A 23,215-nucleotide genomic window follows, 5' to 3' on the forward strand; every position below is an offset into this window, starting at 1 on the left:
TAGGTTAAGGGTTGTAATCCAAGTTTTACATAAAATAACTTCAAATTTCCTGTGGTTGCAACTGAGAGTAGGATTAGGTTTTATTTCTGCAAAACATGCCTTATTAAAGTCAGTATGTTTAACAAAAAAATAGCCTTGATAGATGACACAATGACAGGTTCTAACACAGGTTTTTAAAATTGTACATACATAATACATGCCATAAGTGCTTTAAAATGCCAGTAATAATGTTTTGTGTTTCATAAATTAAAGCTATATCTGGTGCCATTGTCTTCAGTAAACTAGAAGGACAGAATCAATTGCACAAGAAGCTAAGCTGAAAATTAACGGTCTCCACGTTCACAATCTTTGCATAGACTACCTGCCCACAACATGATTTTGCTAGCCTTGCTTGTTAGGAAAGCAATGCTTCCAATCATTTAAGTCTATAGAATTCAGTGCTACAATAACTGATTTGATGGAAGCAATAGTCATTGTTTCTAGCCCACTATCCCTGTTTACACGGTGTGGTATGCATGGTAGTTTCCTGATTCTTTCTTTAAAAAAAAAAACAAGACAGAGATGCTGGGTCTGTTGCAATGAATCTGGATTTCATTCTCTCCTCAAATTTTATCTGACTCCCAAACAAATTTTATAGAAGTGTTTAAAAAGAAATCTTAGTACAATTAGAGGGTTGTATGGTGTATTTTCACTCTTAATAAATGTGCTGTCTTTCCTTCTTTCATTCCACTTAGCATTTTTTTCTCAAAGCAAAATAAATAAATAAATAAATAAAACAACGAAAATGTGAAAAAGATGAATTAATGTGACATTTAGAGTAAGATTTTAATGACACAAAGGCTGAGAACATCAGAGTTTTGTCTTTTGCTTTCACAATTACAATGACAGGATTTCAGGTTGTTAATAAAATGAACCTCATAAGAAGAAAGTAAATAAAATACACTTTAGTGGATTTATATTTGTTAAGGCAACCACAGCATAATCAATAATTAAGCATTATCTGTTTCAGAGTTGGCGCCTCATGAGTCTACACCTTTACTTCAATTAGGACTGGTTTGAAGTGTGACAGATGTTTTTGGAAATCAAAGAGGATTCCAAAATTCTCTTTGAAAATAAACTTAGGAAACAGGTTATAAGAAAAAGAAAACTAGCTTCAATTACTCAAAGTCACAGCTTATTTAAACAAAAATTGGCACTTCCCAGTTTGATGACAGACTTTATTCACCAAACTGATTGCAAATTACCTTTTGTTAAAAAAAAACTATTTGTATTGTGAAATATTACATATACAGAAAAGTGCTCAAAAACACTTATGTACAGTTACAATTATTTAAAGACAACACTCCTGTTAACATAAGTCAGGTTAAAAAAAAATTTCTGGCTCTCCAGTAGTCCCCCACAGGTACTATCCCAATCACAATATACTCCCTGCCTCTTAGAGAAAAAATAATACTTACTTTTATGGTAACCACTTCCATACTTTCCCTATCCCTTTTATCACCTAAATATGTATCCTTCAATGCTATCATTATATAATTCCTGCTTTTTGAATTTTATATAAATGGAATAATACAGTATATATCTTTCTGCAAATGCCTTCTTTTGCTCAACATCTTGTTTGTGAGATTCACGCAAGACAGGGGTTAGCAAATTATGGCTTGCCCCCTGTTTTTGTAAATAAAGTTTTATTGGAATACAGCTATCCACACCCTTTGTGTTATACGTATTGCATATGTCTTCTTTCACTCTGTGGCTTGCTTTTTCAAGCAAAGGTGCTTTCTCTTAATGAACAGAAGTTCTTAATTTAATGTATTCCAATTTATCAATTATTTTCTTTATGGTTAATGCTATTTGTGCCCTGTTAAAAATGTTTTTCTATCCTGGAGGCCACAAAAATACCTTCCTACCCTCTAAAAGATTTATTGTTTTGCCTTTCCCATTCAGACTTGTTGTCCACTTGAACTGAATTTTGCATGCAAACATGAGGACAATTTTTGTCCACAGGAACATCCAGTTATTCTAGTACCATTAATTGAACACATTTCTGACACAGATGCCAGAAGGAATGTTCTTCTTATTGATATTTAGCAAACAACATCCTTAGAGTAAACCCAAAGATGAGGCCACGGGGCTGTTTCTTATGGAATCCTTTAATACATTTGTATGGCATCACACCAAAACACAATTCAGCAAAAGAATTCCATAGGGAGGTAATATGGCAGGACCAGACACAGAGCTCTCTGATGGTCTAGATTAACCCAGGAATAGATTCAGTTGGAACATCTAAAGGAATAGGTGGAAAGCATGACCTTCAGCTTTCACACACATCTGGTGATGAATCACAGAAGGTCTGAGCCACAATGGGTAATAGAGGTTGTTTAATCCAAACCTACTAACTTAGATGAGGAAACTAAGGCCCAAAGAGACTGATGACCAACTCAAGGTCACACAGTTACCTAGTGACAGTGATGTAGCCCTGGACTCTTTACCCCTCACTGTCCTGCCAAGAGGCCATTAGGAAAATACTTCAAAAGTTTATGGCAACATAAAGCCATTAAAAATAAATTTGTGGATTATAAAAAGAGATGGAAATGCACACACACATGAATATGATGGAATAGCAGAATAAAAAATGCATGTATTTATTTAGGATACTTTCTGAATATTATTTATACAATAGAAATTCCTAAGGAGGAGCTTGGTGGGTTGATTTGTAATCAAACTCATTCCTCTATTCTTTGATTGTGAGAAAGAGGTAGAACTAGGACAAATGGATGGAAATTATAGGGAGACAGATAAGTTTCACTTTGGTATGAGGAAGACAATTCTAAAGGTTAAAGTTGTCCAAAAGACGGAATGAAGAGATGACGACATTTATCTTTGGAAGCTATTCAAATAGAGGCTTGAGAGCACTTGGAAGGGATGTGCTGGCTATAGAGATTCCAGAATTCAGACAAGCTATATTAGACAACCTGGGCAGATCCTGAAAATAGAGGTTACTGAACCCAGAACCACAGGGAGGTCCTGTATTGTATCACCCAAGTGATTCTCATATTCAGGTGGAATGCATCAGACACCTTTAAGGAAATTTTCCAATTCAAGAGTCTATAATTTTCAGGACAAGGCCATGGAAACAGCATTGCAATGGTCATAAGGAATCCAGATTCTAGTCTTTGTTCAGTCCCTAAAAAGCTGTGTGATTTTGGGGTCACATTACATCATGTCTCTGGAACTATTTTCCTGTTTGCAAGAATAAGTGAGATTAGAGGTATACTATGGCTTTCATATACTAGGAATTTGTACTTTTGAGGTTGGCCTGAAAAAAAATTAACCTTCAAAGTCCCTGGAAAATTCTTCCTGGCATTCTGGTGACAGAATTACCCTGGAATGACTGCCTCTTGTGATCTGGCTGGTTTCCTGGATTTGGCAGGCCTTCTGCCCAGGATATGTCTATCACGTGCAGGGCAGGTTGGGAATGGAAAGGGCTGGCAAGCTGGAAGTTGGAACTCAGAAACCTCACAATCTTGTCTCTAACTACTGTTTTCATTACCTAATATTCAGAAAGGAAAATCTGAAGAGGCTCACCTCGTATTCTGAAAGGGGAGTGGTAAGGTGATCATGAGGTACCATTTCTGTGGGCACCTGGCTCAGAAATTTCGAGCCTCTGGAAGTCGGGATGGTAGCATCTTTCATGGGTTGGAATTCATTTTCAAGTCTTATCTCACCCCATGAGCCTTTCCAAAAGAACTGCCTTGGCTTTTGGTATAATGTCGGGTCCTTTTTTCTTTCCCCTTTCCTTCTCCAAATCTCCATCTATGTTCTCTGAAGTTCATTTATTTGCTAAACCTCAGCCTTTATCTCTTAATTTTTATTTTTGAGGGAGAGACTGTGTTCTAATGGCTATCTATGGTGTTTGGTATTCTTCCCCCTAAATATTTCTATCTCCTGTTTCAGTACATTTACTTCCTGGGCTGTCCTTCCCAACCCACCCCCCACAGGTTCAAACCCACCGGTGAACCAATGGGCATCTTTCACCCTTTCCATCCCAGCCACATCTATGTATTCACCTACGAGTTCCTGATATGAGAGGTGGGGATAATTACCCTGACATGTCAGGCAGGAAAATTTCAAACTCAAAGTCATAGGAGATGGGATGTAGAGTAACATGGTTTTGCAAGGCTAGGTAGGGGATGGAGTTCATGGATTATAGATGAGGATGTGCAACCCCTAGTACCTCGTCCCGTGCCTGGAGTCCCCTGCCATTTAGCCTCTGATGACACCCAAATCCATGTGTCATATATAAAATGTTCTCCAGAACCTCAGCCTTTCACTTCCAACTGTCTCCTGGACAGCACCACCCAAATGCTGCCTTCAAAATCTCAAACTTATCATGACCAAGACTGATCTTGTGTCCTCCCTCCCAAACTTATTCCTTCTTGAAGTCCCTATATTGAGTGAAGGTATCAACCTCCACCTAATTCCAATTTCTCCCTCTTTGAGTCTTTTGTTAATATTTAGCAGTGTGTATACTTAAAATTTGCATCATCACACCAACTACAGAAGTACTTGTTTCCAGAAGTATAGTTCAGAATAAGGGACCCAAATTTGATATACATAGGAAAAACAATATGACAAACTTACTTTGAAATTATTTTTTTAAAAACGACAAGAATGGGTGGTTCAAAGCTATTTAAAATTTGAAGTGTGACAGCTCTTTCAGGGCCCTTGTCCTGGTTGTAAAGGCTAGATCAGACATGTGAAGGTCAGAAAGAAAAAGAAGAGAATAACAAGATAGGATGACATTTCTTTTTCAGCATAGATGGTCAGAAAAAATCATCTCAGTCCAGGCTCTTTATAGGTCCTGCAAGGAATGCACCAGATAAATTTAATTTATAAGATGAAAGGCCCATATAAACATCCTAAGTATATAATCAATGGCTCCTGGTATAATCACATAGTTATGCGTTCACCACCACAGTCATTCCCATTTCTTCTGGGGAAAAAAGAAAAAGATGAAAGGCCCAGAAATGCCTACCACGTTTAATGTCCCTTGTTCCAATTAGTAGGCACTAACACATTAGGAAGGTTGTAAACAAAAGTACCAAAAAGCCTGCTTAAAAGGGGCTCATCTGGAAGAAATAACATATATTCACCTCTGGGTCCCTGTGATGTCACCTATGACTTCTAGAATTTCTTTATTTCACTGTTCTGCTCTGCTTCTAACTATATCTTCCCCTTCATTCCTGTCCTCATTCTTCACAAATTGTCTTTTCAAAGTTAATATTCCCCAGGTCTATATTTTTTACTTTTATTTCAATTTTGACTTTTTTTTTTTTTTTTTTTTTGCAAACACATTTTTGTTCTAGGATCTTCTTCTCATTTGCCAAAACCTTCAGTTTAGAATTTCTTGCCTGGGTTTACCAATTTGATTAAATTCACTAATTTAATACACACATCTGCATAATTCCATGTTTATTTATTTGGTGTAGGTCATTAACAGTTGCTTCTTTTTACCTTTGGGGTAATTTGGATAGGTTGATGAAATTTTTGACTTCAATGTAGGAACTGGGCAACAAAGAAATGGATCTTCTATAAAGATACTTCTTTCTCAGGGCTACTTCCTGCAGATTTACATTATTTTCCTCTTTGGTTTTCACCATACTGCTGAGAAAGTGGTGATAAGCAGCTTTGCAGAGCTTCTGATGGTGATGGATTCTTGGATGCACTGGGACACACCACACATGCCCCTTATTAATATGGTCTTTGGGAGAAAACTTGTGCTTCTCAGCTTTTACCAGAAGACTCTTATCATGGTGCTAGTTGGCTTCATCTTTTTGCCTTCTTCCACTGAAATTACTTGCTTTTTGTTCGATGGTTTTCCCTTGGTGAGGTACCAGGTGGTAGGTCACATGTAGGCATGGATAGTTTGCTGCCAGCAATGCAAGCATTGGAGAGATTGTGCTGGTTAAACTTGGCTTCTTATTTCTATTGGCTCCACTTTAATCTTTCCATTTTAGTTTTTCCTAAGGCAAAGGGGTCCCAATAGAGAAGAGGAATAGCTATTTGCAGCTGTTGCTGGTGGAGGGGAGCGCTAATGCTGGTGATAAGGACTCCTAACGTGACTGAAAGGGTTATTACTGGCTTGTGATGGGAGACTGGCTGTTTCACTAATGGTCAAAATGTCTGATGGAGGCTGCTGAGTGGCAGGAAAGGCTGCACTGTGGGCTGGTAACGGATGCGTGTAGACACAGCCTCCATTGGCATAGTGACAGAGTAGCTATGTATTTCTTGACTTCCATCTTACGTTTGATACCCTCGGGTCTTGGTGATCTGAATTTTCCCTGCATCAAGCTCTCTTCTTGAGCACCAGCAACTTTAGGAGGGTGAAGAGCAATAATGATTTCCTGAAATACCATTCCAGGGTTTCTCCCTAGAGGAGGTTGGTGGAGGTGAAGAGCTTGGAGCTGGAGTGCTGGTGCTAGCTAGCACTCCAGCTGTGGGTCTGAACATACTGCTCATGGGGTTGATGGCTGCAATTGTGGCTCCATCTGAAATCTCAACTGAATTTTTTGTTTCAGTCCGTGGCTGTTAAGTACTAATTGGTGCAGACCGAAGTCTTTGTGTGTTGGTTGGCATGGCTGAGTGAATTTCCTGTGTTCCAAATGATGACTGTTCATTGTGCCACAGCAGATGCTGTCTAGATGCTCTGTGTTTGATCCCTTGGTAAGGCTGAGCATGAGATGCATCTTCTGTCCTGGGATTTTATTGGCCTTAGGGTCATCTATCTCTCTATCTGTCTATCTATCTATCTATCATCTATCGATCTATCTACCTACCTACTATCTCTATCATCTATTTTCTAAACTTTTTATTGTAATAACATATATACAACTCAAAATTTCCTATTTTAACCACTTTCAAGTGTACAATTCAGTATTATGAATTACATTCATAATATTGTGTTACCATAACCAATATCTATTACCCCAACTTTTCATCATCTCAATAGAAACTCTGTACTCATTAAGCAGACATCCCCTTCAGCTTGCTACTCAGCCCCTGGTAACCTTAGTCTACTCTCTGTCTCTGTGAATATGCATATTTTAGGATAGCATATAAGTGAAATCATACAATATCTATCTTTTTGTGTCTGGCTTACTTTACACAGCATAATGTCTTCAAGGTTCATTCATGTTGTAAAATGTATCAGAACTTCATTCTTTTTTAATGGCTGAATAATATTCCATTGTGTGTACATACTGCATTTTGTTTATCTTGATGGACATTTGGGTAGCTTCCACTTTTTGGCTATTGTGAATAATGCAGCTCTGAACATTGTTTCACAAATATCTGTTCAAGTTCCTGCTTTCAGTTCTTTTGGGTAAATACCAAGAAGTGGTATTTCCAGGTTATATGGTATTTCTATGTTCAACTCTCTGAAGGATTGAGTTGATTTCCACAGTGTCCACACCATTTTACATTCCCACCAACAAAGCATGAAGGTTTCTATTTTTCTGCATCCTCATCAACACTTTGTTATTTTTTTGTCTCTTTAATAATAGCCATTCTAGTGGGTATGGTTTTGATTTCCATTTCCCTGATGACAAATAATGGCATCTTTTAATGTGTTTATTGACCCTCTGTATATCTTCTTTAGAGAAATGTACATGTAAGTCCTTTGCCCATTTTTTTTGTTGTTGTTGAGTTGTACCAGTTCTTAATATATTCTGGATAGTAAACCCTTATTAGAAATATGATTAGCAATTATTTTCTCCCATTCTATAGGTTGTCTTTTCACTTTCTTGATAGTGTCCTTTGAAGTACAAAAGTTTTAAATTTTTATGAAGTCTGTTTTATCTATTTTTTTCTTTTGTTACTTGTTTTGGTGTCGTGTCTAAGAAATTGCCGCCAAATCCAAGGTTATGAAGATTTTTCTACTATGTTTTCTTCTAAGAGTTTTATGGTTTTAGCTTTTATGTTTAGGTCCTCGATCCATTTAAAGTTACATTTTGTATATGGTGTGAGGTAGGGATCCAATTTCACTCTTTTGCATGTGGATATCCAGTCTTCCTAGCACCATTTGTTGAAGAGACTGATCTTTCCCCAATCAATGTACTTGGCACCCTTGTCAAAAATCAGTTGGCCATAGATGTATGAGTTTATTTCTGAACTTTCTATTCTATTTCATTGATCTATATGTCTATCTTTATGTCAGTACCACATTGTTTTGATTACTGTGTCTTTGTAATAAGTTTTGAAATTGGGAAGCATGAGGCCTCCAACTTTGTTCTTCTTTTATAATATTGATTTGGCTATTCAGGGCCCTTTGCAATTCCATATGAATTTGAGTAATGGCTTTTCCATTTCTGCAAAAAAGGCTCCTGGAATTTTGATAGGGATTGCATTGAATCTGTGAATTCCTTCAGACAGTATTGACATCTAAACAATATTAAGTCTTCCTAACTATGAATACAGAATGTCTTGCCATTTATTTAGGTCTTCTTTCATTTCTTTTAGCAGTTTTGTGGTTTTCAGTGTGCAGGCCCGTCACCTACTTGGTTAAATTTATTCCTAGGTATTTTATTCTTTTAGAAGCTATTGTGAATGGAATTGTTTTCTGTTTTTGTTTTCAATACCCATATAGCTCAACCTTCCAGTATCATGGCCTCTCAGTTCCTTGACCTCCTCTCCTCCGATGATCTTGCCCTCTGTGCTGCTTTGGAGCCATTGTGTTCCCCAGAAAATGCCATGTTCTTTCAATCCAGCCCTGTGGGGGTAGACCTATTGTGGGTGGGGCTTTTGGATTAGGTTGTTTCCATGGAGATGTGACCCACCCAATTCAAGGTGGGTCTTAATCCTTCACTGGAGTTCTTTAAGAGAGCTCACAGAGAGAGAGAACTGAGAAAGAAAACATCCCAGGAGAAGCAAGAAGGACCCACAGAAACTGAGGGAACAATTTTGAAACCAGGGCTCAGGAGAGAAGGACCAGCAGACATCACCAGGTGCCTTCCCATGTGACAGAGGAATGCTGGATGCCATCATCCTTTCCTCACAGAAGGTATCTTTCTCTTGATCCCCTAATTTGGACATTTTCATGGTCTTAGAACTGTAAATTTGTAAGCTAGTAAAACCCCACTGAAAAAACCAACCCACTTCTGGTATATTGCATCCTGGCAGCTTTAGCAAAACGAAACACCCTCCATCCTACCTTGGCCACTTATTCACATGGTCATGTCCTAGACATTTGTCACCATCAATTATTGTAACTCCTCAGTAACTTCAATTTTAAACACTCCACCCTCCAACCACCACCTCTTATATTTATAGCCTTCAACTCTAAAAATCCTTTGCCACTCAGCCTACAATTTATTGTTATCACTGTTCTTCACTGTCCCTCACTCATCTCATGTTCTCACTTCCCTTCTTATTTGGTTAAAATTTAATGGTCAATCATTTAAGTTGCTCTCTTGCCTCTCTCTTGATACATCATACACTCATACTTGCTACAACCTTCATTAAGTCCATCTTTCCACCTCTGATCCATGCCCAAACTCACAGAGCTAAATGTGTCTGGAGAAAGAATTGTCTCTTTTTAAATGCACAAATATTAGTAACTTCAAGACAATACTTAATGCTATCTAGTAATCAAAACTCTAAAACTCTATTTTCCTAGTCCAGTTGACCCCTCTGTTCTCCTAGATGACTATTTATCTCATCTTTCCTCAAACCTTCAATATCTCCACTCTCTCTGCTTCCAGTATGTTAAGAAAATGGAAACAAATAAAAGAGGAGTTCTATAAGCTCCCACCACATCTCCCCACCTACTGTAGCTCTGTGCATCTACTCTACTTCCCCTCCTCTCCCTATGGATTATTGTACATGTTTCTAGCTAAAGCTACCTACCTGTCTGTGCACTAGATTCTATCTCCTTTCACTTACTCCTGGATATGATTCCTTGAATTTTCCTTTACTCTTGCATCATTTTTCACTCTCTATTAAGTCATTCCCATCAACATTCAAATATTCTGTTACTTTCATATTGTTTTTTAAAAATACATGTTCTGATCCCATTTACCCCTCCAGATAGAGTGCATTTCTTCCTTTTACAGGAAAATTCTTCACATATTAACTATATTCACTACCTCAAATCTCTCTCCTTCCATTTTGACTTGAATCCACTCCAGTAAGGCTTTTTGCTCCCAATGCTTGATGGAAAGTACCTTTTCAAGGTCACCAATGAATTCAATGTGCTAAATTCAATGGTCAATTCTCAGTCCTCAACTTACTTAATTGTTACCAGCATTTAATGTAGTAGATCACACCACTCTTTCTCAAAACACTTTCTAGAAAACTTGGCTTCCAAGAAACCATATTCTCCTAATTTTCCTCCTCTTCTCCAGCTACTGTTTCTCAATTTTATTTTTCTGATTTCTCCTTCTTGCCCTGACCTCTCTATTTTGGAGTATTGGAGAATAGTCATATTTAGGATTTGGATTATGTTTTCTATCTACACTCACTCCCTTGATGAACTCATGACTCCTATAGCTTTAAATACTATCTATATGCTGGTCATTTATGTCCCCAGCTCAGACTCTCCCTTAAAATTTAGATTCATATATTCAAACGCTTACTTGTCACTTCCAAATGAATATCTCAACAGGCATGTGGAACTCAATATGTCTAAAATTGATCATTTGACTTCTTATCCTTTAGCTGAGCAAATGAATGAACTCCCTGCTCTCTCACATTCTTCCCCAATGAAATTAAAGGCAACTCCGTGCTTCCAGCTGTTCAAGCCACAACTTGTGGAGTCATCATTGATTCCTTTCTTTCTCTCATAGTTCATATCTTTTCTATCAGCAAATACTATCTATTCTATCTTCAAACTTGAATCAGAGTCTGACCAATTCATACACTTCCAATGCTGATAGCCTCAGCTAGCCACCATTTTTACAATAGCCACTCCCTACCCACAAATAGAAGAGAATGATCCTGGTGAAATTCAGGTCAGAGCATGTCACCCCATGGACAAAGCCCTCCAGTGGCCTTATAATGACCAAGAGGATATGTGATCTAGCTTTACATTATCACTCTGACCTCATTCCCACTATCCTTTCTCTTCTTTACTCTACTCTAGTCACTCTGGCTCCTCTCAGTTCCTCAATAACCAGAACATTCCTGACTTGGAGACTTTGCACTTGTCTGGAATGTTCTTTCCTTCAATAGCAACATGATTCAATATCTCATCTCCTTTTGGTCTCTACATAAATGCCTACCTTCTCAGAGAGCTCTTCCTTGGCCACTTATTTCAAAATTGAAACACTCAAACATTTCCCACCCCCCTTTCCATAGTTTGTTTTTCTCCCTAGCCCTTATTGTGATCTAAAAGTCTGCAAAAATTTTCTCATTTATCATATTTATTGTCTCCTCCACCAGAATCTAAATTCCACAAGAGCAGAAATTTTGATCTGATTCATTTACTTCTGAATCCCCAGTATCCAACAATGCCTAGAAAATTATAAAGACACAATAACATTTTTTGAATGAATGAACAAGCATATTGTAAAAGAACCAGATGGAACATATAGAAATAAAAAATAAAATAATTGAAACAAAACAATCAAAAGCGTAATTAAAGAGAAAATTATTTTTCAGAGAACAACAACATCAACAAAAGATACTACTTCATGGTTCTTTTTTTGAGGTTAGCATAAATTTGATACTCAAACCAGCAAGGAGTATAAGCAAGTCAGCAGACCAATTTTCCCATAAAAATAGATACAAAAAATCATAAACAACATATTTGCAAATGAAATCCATCAAGGTATGAAAAAATAGTATACTGTAGCCAATTAGGAATCAGAATGGCTTGATATTAGAAAATTATTTAGTGTAATTATTACATCAATAGTTTGAAGGAAAATAATCGTATGATCATCTTGATAGATGTCAACAAAGCATCCAATGAAATTCAATATCCATTCATGATTAAAAAACAATAGCTCTTAGTATACTAGGATTAGAGGGGAACTTAGTCTGATAAAAATCATCCTCAAAAACCATACTGCAAACATCACATTAATGGTGAAATCATGACAATGCCTCTTAAAATGTCAGGGCTAAGAAAAGACTGATCATTATTACCACTTCTATTCCACATTGTAATGTATTGTATCCAGCACAATAAGACAAAAAAGAAAAAGACAGAAAAGGATGGAAAATAAACAAGTCTGTATAAGTTGCAGTAATGATTTTTCTATGAGAGAAAACCTAAATAGTATACGGATAAGTTATGAGAACTAACAAGACAGTTTAGCAAGGTTCCTGGATAGAAAATCAATATGCAAAAGTTAATTGCATTTCTATACAACATCAATAAGCAGTTAGAAAATAAAATTTTAAAGACTTCATTTATTATACATATAATAAGTATATAATATGAAGTATAATTCAACAAATTTAACAAAAGATGTATTTGTAATTCATGAAGAAAATTTTATTCTTTATTAAAAAATATTGGAGGGCAACTTAAATAAATGGAGAGATATGGCATATGAAGAATAGAGAAAGGCAGGCACAACATTATGAGGATGTCAATTTCCCCAAAACTGATGCAGGTCTAGTCAAATCCCATCAATGTGTTCAAGAAATTCTAAAAACTAATTCTAAAATATATATGGAAAAATAAATAAAGAGCAAAAAACAATCCAAACATCTCTGAAGAAAAGGACCAAATTTGGAGGTTTTGCCTAATTTGGTATCAACAAATAATTCTAATAAAACTCTAATGATAGACTCAGTGTGATATTAGGGTAGAGATAGAAAAAATACCCATAGAATAGAATAGTTTGCCCTGAAAAGATCCCATAACCATATTGGCACTGATTTATGATGGAATGAGCATTGCAGATTAATGTGGAAGGAATGAAATATTTAATGATCCTTAGATTACTGGTTTTCTATATGAAAGAAAATAAAACTGGACCACATTCAAAAATCAATTTCATATTGACTAAAAAGGTAACTGGTGAAGCTATAAGGCTTTTAGAACACAATTCACAAGATATCTTGATGATCTTGGGATAGAAAAGAGCTTCTTAAACAAGACAAATGAGCATAAACCAAAAAGAAAATATTGATAAATTCTATTCAGTAAAAGTTAAGAACTTTGTTCACCAAAAAAACACCATAAAGAAAATCCCAAGATAAGCGATAGACTGTGAGAAAATATTGGTGTTACATATAACAGCCAAAGGAATGTGTCTGATATGCATAAAGAACACTTATAAATCACTAATAAAAAGACAAACAACAAAAGAAAAATAAGCAAATGTCTAGAACATATTTCATGAAAGAGGCAACCAGAATTGAGGAAAAAAACTCCAGCAACATCTGACAAGATGCACAACCGCATTTACAATGAGGAAAATGCAAATGAAAACCAAAAAGAGTTATTATATATCTACTATATTGGCAAAAATCAAAATGTTGGCCCATACCCAAGAGTTGGCAATGTTGTGGAGTAACGTGATCCCTCATTCACTGCCAGTAGGAGTGTATTGGGTAAATGACTTCAAAAAGCAGTTTGTCAATATTTACTAAAATTCAAAAGCTGCATACATTTAACATAGCAATTCTATTCCTATGTATAGTTTAGAGAAACTCATGCACAAGTATACAAACAGACATGTATAGGAATGTAAAAAACAGCATTGTTAGGAAAAACCACTAATCAGGTGGGGTGTCAGTTATCGATGTATTGCCTTTCAGCTTCAAACCCACCGTTTTAAACCTATTTTGTGATACTAGAGCTGGACCCTGTAAATATTACTTCTTTGATAGTATAGGGCATTGGAGGGCCACCATAAGAAACAGCAAAAGAAGGCACATCTCTTTGTGGTTCTGGTGAGCTTTTCTTCTTGTTTGAACAGTACAGCTGCCAGTGGCATGTGGGAGAATGGTCACTGGTGCTCACCATTTCACCAGCATCCCAGTGTGCGGCCTTCTGCTTGCCAGCCAAGCCTGCCATCTGCCAAGCAGATCTGGTCCACAGCACCCCAGCAAATTTCTCTGCCATTCAGTGGAGCTGCAACCACACACTCTTCTGTGAAGTCTCAGTCTCAGCCTTAGGGGATGGGGCTTCTTCCAAGTCCTAAGTTCCTTCCTTGAATACTCTCCCTTAGCCCTATCTGTAGAAAGTACTCCCTACATTTGCTTTCCTGGACTCTTTTTTTAAAAATTTAACCAGAACTTTATTATTTATGCTTTTCCCCCAAGCTATAAGCACTCTTTAGACCGGCATTATAAATAATTGTGTATAAATAATTGTGTATAATACATACAACTATAGAGTTTAGATTGTCTCAGGAATATAATTACATGAAAAAAAAATAATTTTCAAGCTCTTTCATAGTTTAATTGGCTCTTAAATATTTTCAGGAGAGGGAAATCCCAAGCATTTTTTGTTCTTTAAGAACCTGGTATACATAAATGAACTGCTATATGTTCAATTAAAATCTTGAAGAAACATGAAGTTTTTTTTTTTTTCTAAGAATGCAATGTAGATATGCATGGTAATTGCTGTTCACATAGTGAAAGGATGGAAGGGTAAAAGATTGCAGCCCCTGTAAGTGCACAGCTGTAAGTTATTCTAAATAGGAAAAAAAAAAAAAAAAAAAGCCCAAACAGAAAACCAAAAACTTGACACTGACAATCATTTAAGGGAAAAGGAACCAATCAAGAAAAATGTTGAGAACAAGAATATCTCCTCTTAAAAAGGAGAAGATGTGTTATCCAACACAAAATTGAGAACTAAAGATTTGAAAAACACTCATTTTTCTTTGTCTTAAAATACAACAAAAAAAAATGGTGGAAGGAGGCATTCAAGACAATTTAGAATTGAGGAAAGTCTATACAAAAATGGAACCGAGTACAATGATTTCACCTCATAAAAGAAATGACTGAAATGAAATTTCACAAGTCTTCATGTCTATAATAAAACACATTAATGTCAAAAAATCAATGCACAATTATCAAAAATACAAAGTCTGGATTTTTCCTTTTAGGTTGATAATAAACTACCAAAGTTCTTTTTAATTCATTTACCTCTACAAGCCTTCTCTGTTTAGCAGCACATGCTAAACAAGTACATGTATACCGGTATTTTACCACGAGAATCATACTTCTCATCACAAACTAGTGATACATCTCTCACCCACATTTATATACATTTTATTTCCATTATAAGAAATGTAAGACCTTTCTAGTGGTACATTTCAGAAAGCTTTGAAAGAGTTTTTAATCCACATATGACATAAAAAAGAATCTTGATTTTTAAATGAATCTTTTTAGTACTGTGGCACGATGGGTTTGATTTAACAGTTGAAGCATAAATATAGTAATTACATTATACTGTTTAATTCACAGCTATAGGAAAATGATTGATTTTTAAAACAGACAACATGAGACTCTGTAATTATAAGCAGTGAAAAACTAGAAAACAGTAAATGAATAATTAAGATGATTTTTTCTGCAGTGGCCATACATTATTTTGCTCTTAGGAATCTGGAAGAAATCATCTTCTCTGAGTTTCAAATGTCCTGGTAATTCTGGTCCTTTCTTGGCTTCCTCAATATCACCTTGGGTTGCTGAAATAAGTGACTCTAAAGAATGAAGGTTCTTTTCTGGGCGGAGGCAGCCAACAACAGCCACATTGAGGATTTCCGCATAGGAGACCCCTGTGAAGGTGTGCACAATGTGAGTTTCCCTGGACTTTCTCCTGTCCTAGTAGTTTGGGTTCCATCCTATGCTCACCACCATCTTATGGACATCTCCACTTCCAACACTGGCCCAACCATAATAAATGCCAGTGGATATATCAGCTGGAAGATTATCTATTACTCGTTCAGGTGAGTTAGCAGTGGGGACGCGGCAGAAGCAGGGCAGGTGCCCCGTGGCACACCCAGTGGGGTCGCCATCTAGGCGGGTGCCTGGGCCCTCCCGGACCAGACGGGGGACGCGGGAGGGAGCTCCGCCGGTCAGCTGCGTGCACAACGGGCCGGGTTGCTCCAATGACGCACCACGGAGGGTCTCTCATGACGTTGACACAACAGAAGCCGCCAGGCAACTAGGAGGTTGCATCTCAGCCTCAGAGTAGCTGTGGTGGCCTATTCCTATATACTTCTCTTTTATTCCTTTTAGTAGTGAACTATCGTTTACTAGTTAAATTTAAATAGAATATGTTCCATGTTCAAATTACTGCTGTGGTTTCTGTCTCCTAACTGGACCCTGATTAATACATCTGAAAACAATCCAAATGGCCTTTGACAGTAGATTGGAGAATAGATTGCAGCATAGTCATACAATGGAATGCTATACAGTAGTGAAGATGAGCAAACCATAGTTATGTGTATCAACATGTATATCTCAAAATTATATTGTTGAACAAAAGAACCAAGTCACAGAAAAGTATATACAGTATCGTTTCGTATATATGAATTTCAAAATTAGGGAACACTAATGTCTTAGTTTTTCAGAGCTGCTATGACAAATACCACACAATGGATTAACCTAAATAACAAGAATGTATTGGCTCATGGGTTTAGAGGCTAGAAGTCCCAAAGCAAGGTGTCAGCAAGCTGTGCTTTCTCTTGGTCTATGTAGCATTCTGGACTCCGCTTGCTGCAATCCTTGGGTTCCTTGACTTGCATCTCTGCTTCTGTCACATGGCAATGTCTTTGGTCTCCTCCTTTGTTTTCTCTGACTTCTGGCATCTACATACTCTGGCTTCGTCTGGTTTCTGTTTTCTGATTATAAGGCCTCCAGTAACATGGATGAAGGCCCACCCTGATTCCACTGGGCCATACCTAAACAGGATCTTAAAAGATCCTATTCACAAAAGAGTCTTATCTTAGATGATAATATAGATTCAAAGGGTCCTATTTAAAATGGGTTCCTGGAGTGCAGATAAGATTAAGAAATTGTCTTTTCTTGGGGGTACACGATTCAATCTACCACAACTAATAACACAAGCATCCTTCATTATCCAAATTTATTTGGCACCTGAGTTCAGTGACAGTCTGGATAACGAGTTGGGATACATACGGATACCTCAACTCAGTCGTTTTATTTTGTTTTGTATTTTAAGTAACATACAGTAATATTGACTCTTTTTTTGGTATAATATTCTATGGATGTCAATTTGTCTGTAGATGCATGTCACCACCACCACAATCAGGACATAGAACAGTTGCATCACCCATAGAAATTTTCTCATGCTATCCCTTTGTAGTTACACTACCCCCAACCCTGGCAACCACTGATCTGTTCTCCATCAGTACAGTTTTGTCTTTTGTAAATGCCATGTAAACAGAGTCATATAGAATGTAACCTTTTGAGACTGGCTTCTTTCATTCATTAAAATGACGGATTCATCCAAGTTGTTGCATGTATCAATATTTCATTCCTCTTTATGGCTGAATATAGATATACCACAGTTTGTTTATCCATTCATGCACCGACAGACATTGGTTATTTCCAATTTGGGGTGATTACAAGTGGAGTGCTATAAATATTAATATGCAATTTTTTGTATGAACATAGGCTTATGTTTTTCTAGAGTAAACTCCTAGGACTGAGTGAGATTTCTGGGTCATATGGTAAGTATATTTCACTTTATAAGAAACTGCCAAACTGTTTTCCAGAGTGACTGTACCATTTTGCATTCCTACCAGTACTTTGAGAGATGTCTGGTTGTTCTATATCCTCACCAGCTCTCTGTATTTTCAGTATATTTTTTTAGCCCTTCTAATATGTGTGTAGTGGAAACTGAGGCTATTTCATTCCTGAATTTTGGAAAGCAAATAGCCGGACTTCAATAATGATGAAATCATCTAAAAATGTACCTTAATTTATTTGTTTAGAGAGAAAAGAACACATACCTATGAGGTAAAACTATGAAGAAAAGCAGTGAATTGATTAGTACAAAAATAATGGCTAACTCTGGTGGGAAGGGAGGCACAAGTAATTCGGTAGGTGCACAGGAGACTATAAGATACTGATAATATGTTATTTATGATGGAGGGCAATAAGTACATATGTTGTATTTTATTATTCTTGAAACTGTACCCCAGCATTTGATATATTTCACAATTACATTGCAAAGAGAAATAAGAGCACACAAAATAAAAACACAATAAAGAAATGCAGAAAATATTTTTAAAGCATTTCTTTAAGGAGTTCAAATAGAGTGAGCTAAAAACTGAAAATAAAAGCAATTCTTTGGGGGAATTTGAAGATAAGACTTTCTTAAAATTTGTTTAACTAGAATTAATTTCTTTAATTTTTTTGTGCTTTTGTACTCCCATAGGCCAAACTTTGTTGGGCTAGTCAGTCTATTAATGTGCTTGTTTCTTGCCAGAGACCTCAACCTCTACACAAAAGGGTTGGCCATGGTAAGCCGTGCCTAATAATTGGCAAAGAGTAGCATCTTTCTCCAAACCAAGATCAGGACTTGATTTAATTTAAGAAACACATGGAGTGTACATCTTTAATATTCACCAATTCTTAGATATTGCTAAGGTGATAATCTAGACTATAAAACTCTTCACAGCCATATCCTGTTACCACCAATATGTTGTAAGGAAAATGCTTTACCTGTGACGACGCTGGGGATCTTGGAGAGAAAGCTCTTCACTGTTCTGATGGGCACACCTCCTGTCTTGTCATCTTGCATCTTTGTAATGATGTCTTCAATCTGAAGGAGGTTGAAGGAAAAAAAAAAGTTATTTTATCTCACAGAGTAATAGCCAAAATGTGTGAACGTGGATGACAAGCCTCTACCTAGTTAGTCTAAAAACAGGGAATCAGTATCTGCTATGACCAAGGGCTGGGTTTGGGATGTCAGAGGGTTATGGGAAAGAGCATCAGACATGCTCTATAAGAACGACCCCCAGTTCAACAAGGTAATAGGAAGAAGGACATTAGGATTCTCGAAGGGATCTAACATGTAATTCAACATGCGTGACAAAATCCTCTTTCCCAAATCGAGTTTAAATATAGCCTGAACCATATGAAATTGCTGTTTTCAACCTAAAAATGGCAATTTCATATGGTTCAACCTAATGTACTAAAATATTGCTATTAGGAAGTCCAGGCAGGGTAACCTCTGGGACCAGAGAAGGACCCAGTCAGTGTCAGATGGGAGAGGATAAATATATATATAGAAAGCCCTGATCTGGAGAAGCTGGAAAGCAGTTCTTAGTAATTTTGAGGGGTGACATGAGGGTGGGCTCCTTGGACAAGGACTAAAGAGGAACAAGGGCACGAGCCCCTCCTTTTGGACTAAGGAAGACCACAGTATCAGGGGAAAGACAATTGTGGGCTGTGGCCCACATAAGATAATACTATGTACTTATATTGAAAACAGAACACAGAGAAAAGAAATGGAACAGTGGGGATGTAAGTTAAGAAACCAACTAGTCTAACATACTAGTATTGGAGTCTGAGGTTAAGTAATTTTTTCAAAGACACATGACTTAACTTATTTGATAAAAATAGACAACTTGTTAAGAGACAAAGTTACAATATGCCCTAATAATTCTATAATAATAATAATAATATCCAATAACCAAAAGTACTAAGAATTTACCATGTGCTAGGTACTGTTCTAAGTATTATACACGTGTTATCCTATTTAATCTTCATAATTACCTCATAAGATAGATACTGCTACTGTCCTCATTTTTCAAATGAAGAAACTAAGGTTTAGTGAGCTATGGTGGTAATAAATAACCCCAAACATCAGCCCCTGAAGATAATGAAGGTTCATTTCTCCCTCACACTACATGTCCACACAGATCAACAAGGGAACTCTGTTCACTGTAGGTACCGTGGGGTCCGGGGTGATGGATCTGCCACCGTCTTGGGTGCCGCTGGTCACTGCGCTAGAGGGACCAGAGAGTGTGCCGGAGAGTCATGCACTGGGTATTAAATGTTACAGCTCAGAAGTTACACATAATCCATTGGTTCACAGCTCTTTGGCCACAGCTAGTCGCATGATTTGACTCACCCACAAAGAAGCCAGGGGGTTCAGTGTTGTGGGTGTCGGGGGGAAGGGATCGGAATACTCACACGGTGAGCAGCCTCTGTGAATACCACAGGAGGTTGTTACGCTACCTTCATGGAGCTACTCAGCTATGGAGCCAGACTCTGGAGCTCACTTCTAACCTCTGAGCTATGCTGCCTCCCAATAGGTTCTTAGAAAATCCGCAAAGCAGGGAACCCATGCTCTCCTGGATATTTCTGGGTTTTGCTGAGAAGTACTGAGAATGAGAAAGAATCCTTATTCCCAGCCCCTCAGGCAATGGATGAGGGTATCATGCTAGGGAAAAGGGTCATTCTCAGAAGCTCTTCGCTCTGTTAAACAATGGCATAAGATTGATTTAAAATCCACATCGATGGTAATAGTATCAGCCACTGCCCTGCCTTCTGTCTTCTAAACCCAGCAATTTAGAGTAGTTTCAGTATTACTTATCAATAGCTGAGGAGAGCTATTCCGTGAAAGTGGTCACATTTTCAAAGTAATCTTTGTTTTTAATCTATTGCATTATCTGAAACTAGAAGTATCAGTTACATTGATGCTTTCTGTGGAATGGCCAGAAAATCATTGAGAATTGGAAGGAAGCCAATAATTCAATTCAGTTAGACCCCTGATGTGTATTAGATGGTAATAATTTCCAGTCTCTGTTGATGTGTGCTGGATTTGGAGGATTGGCTGTGCAGAGGAAATCTCCAAGACTTTTTTCTACTCTGCTCTGTTTAGTTGCTTCATCAGCCCACTGAATCTTAAAAGTACTTATTTACCAAGGAAGACTTAGCTTTTTATATTGGCCTACAATGTACCAAGAGTTATATCAATCATCAAATAATCACTCATCAAAAGGGGATTGGACTCCAACAATAGTTTACACCATCACAGGTGTGTGGCAGAATGAATTGTTGGTTCCAATTCTTGACTCTACATAATATTAATATACACCCAGACCCTTGTCATGACTCATGGTGGGCCTAGAATCTTCCCATTAACATTTGGGTTTGGCTTTGTAACTTCCCTGGCAAATAGGATGCTACTGAATGTGATGTGGGCAGACGCTTGTAATGTACCTGCATAGTTATGCTTACCCTCTCGCCCTCCTGCCTTCTGCCATGAGAAGAACATGCCTCAAGTATCTGCTATTCCAAAGAGGATTAGAGACATCTAGAATGGATGGGACCCAACCCATAGCTTGACTGAGCCTAGCCTGGATCAGCCAAACCTCAGCTAACTTGGATGAACCCAACTTTTTATGAGCAAGAAGTAAATGCTTATTGTTATATGTCACTGAATTTGGGATGGCTTGTGGTACAGGGTTATTTTGGTGGTAGCTGACTGATACAGCAGTGTTCTGGAAAAAAATTCATGTATCAAAAATTGTTGAAACCACAAAAAATACCTAACAATAAGAATCCAGTGAATCTTGGAGTATCTCAGAATCGAATCCTTTTTAAGAAAACATAAATTCCACCTATGCTATCCACTATTACTTAAAAACTCTTAAAGACTGTGTTATTCCAGGTAGCCCATTCTGTTGCTGTGTCAAATTTGTGACAGCTCAGTTTGATTCTGGAGTATGGTCTACTGCAACATCAGCTAATAATACTCTCTCTGAGATTCCTTATCACAGTTTCTGGAAAATTGCCAAGAGCACAGACCCAACAAAAATCAAAAGTAGGCTCCTGGGATCTTATAAAAATAATAACAAGCATTTTGAAACATCTATTATATGATTGATACTATTCTAGGTATTTCATATAAATTACCAAGTTTATTCCTGTCTTTAAAGTTATTTAATAAAGATGCTGAAATTGAGGTTCAGAAAGGTTAAGTGATTTATCCAAGGTTATGTAGCTATTAAGTAGCAGAGTCAATATAGATTCCTTCCTAAGTCTTCCTGACTCCAATGCCAAGCTCTGTTTATCAGATCTAAAGCTTATCTTCTAGTTCCCAGACCCTCAGAAAAATTTGCCTACAACACATCTCTGAGTCAGATCCAGCAATGAGGGCAGATCCTGGAAGGTAATTATGAGAGACATGGACCGTGTAAGTGGCCCAGAGCCTTGCTGATTCCTGGGAATCTTACTTCTTCCAGTGTCATATTGGGGATCCCAGGGCACTTTCCAGCTAAGCTTGGTATTGCCCACTCTCATAATACATATGACTGAACCTTGAGCTGAACGCTGCAGTGTTAGTCTCCAGTGTTACCTGGTAGGCTTCCATCTTTACCTTTTCCACCTCTAATATTTACAACTCATTTCGTTCTTGCTAAATGCGCTGATTTGGATGTATTATGTCTCCCCAAACACCATTATTTTTGATGCAGTCTTGTGTGGGCAGGAAACATACTGGTGTTGATTGGGTTTGAGACTTTTGTTTGGATGTTTCCGTGGAGATGTGATCACTCAACTGTGGGCGAGATCTTTCACTGGATACATTCCATGGAGGTGTGGCCCCACCCATTCAGCATGGGCCTTGATTAGTTTACTGGGGCACTATATAAGCTCAGACAGAAAGTGTGAGCTTGCTACAGCCAAGAGGGACACTTTGAAGAAAGCACAGGAGCCGCAGATGAGAGACAGTTTAAAGACGGCCGTTGAAAGCAGACTCTTGCTCTGGAGAAGCTGAGAGAGGACAAATATCCCAAGTGCAACTAAGAGTGACATTTTTGAGAAACTGCTGCCTAGAGAGGAACATCCTGGGAGAAAGCCATTTTGAAACCAGAACGCCAGAGCAGATGCCAGCCATGTGCCTTCCCAGCTAACAGAGGTTTTCCGGACACCATTGGCCATCCTCCAGTGAAGGCACCCAAGTGTTGATGACTTACCTTGGACACCTTATGGCCTTAAGACTGTAACTGTGTAACCACATAAACCCCCTTTATAAAAGCCAATCCATTCCTGGTGTTTTGCAAAAAGGCAGCATTAGCAAACTGCAACACTGGACAAAGATTATAATTCATTTTACCTTTAAAAGAGCGACTCTTTAACCCCTAAAAATATGGTCTTGGTGTTTAATTACTACTGTTTTCAAAGTCTTCCATCTCCGTCTTTAGATTCAAATCCTTTTGCATACAGGGACTACACCTGGGTTTTCCTTTTCAGTTTTGTAGCTAATATTTGT

At 37.6% G+C, this 23,215-nt stretch overlaps 1 protein-coding gene across 3 annotated transcripts in view; it reads right to left on the reverse strand.

Annotated features, from left to right (window-relative positions):
- The window catches only part of RGS6 (regulator of G protein signaling 6), a 629,792-nt gene that overhangs the window by 158,793 nt on the left and 447,784 nt on the right, over window positions 1–23,215 (reverse strand). For all 3 annotated transcript variants that reach the window (XM_037832376.1, XM_037832375.1, XM_037832377.1), the window contains exon 3: window positions 18,655–18,754. In XM_037832376.1, the coding sequence (XP_037688304.1) occupies window positions 18,655–18,754 (100 nt within the window). The remainder of the gene's footprint in view (window positions 1–18,654; window positions 18,755–23,215) is intronic.

This window comes from Choloepus didactylus, chromosome 4 (assembly GCF_015220235.1).
Source record: "Choloepus didactylus isolate mChoDid1 chromosome 4, mChoDid1.pri, whole genome shotgun sequence".
Taxonomy (NCBI): Eukaryota; Metazoa; Chordata; class Mammalia; order Pilosa; family Megalonychidae; genus Choloepus; species Choloepus didactylus.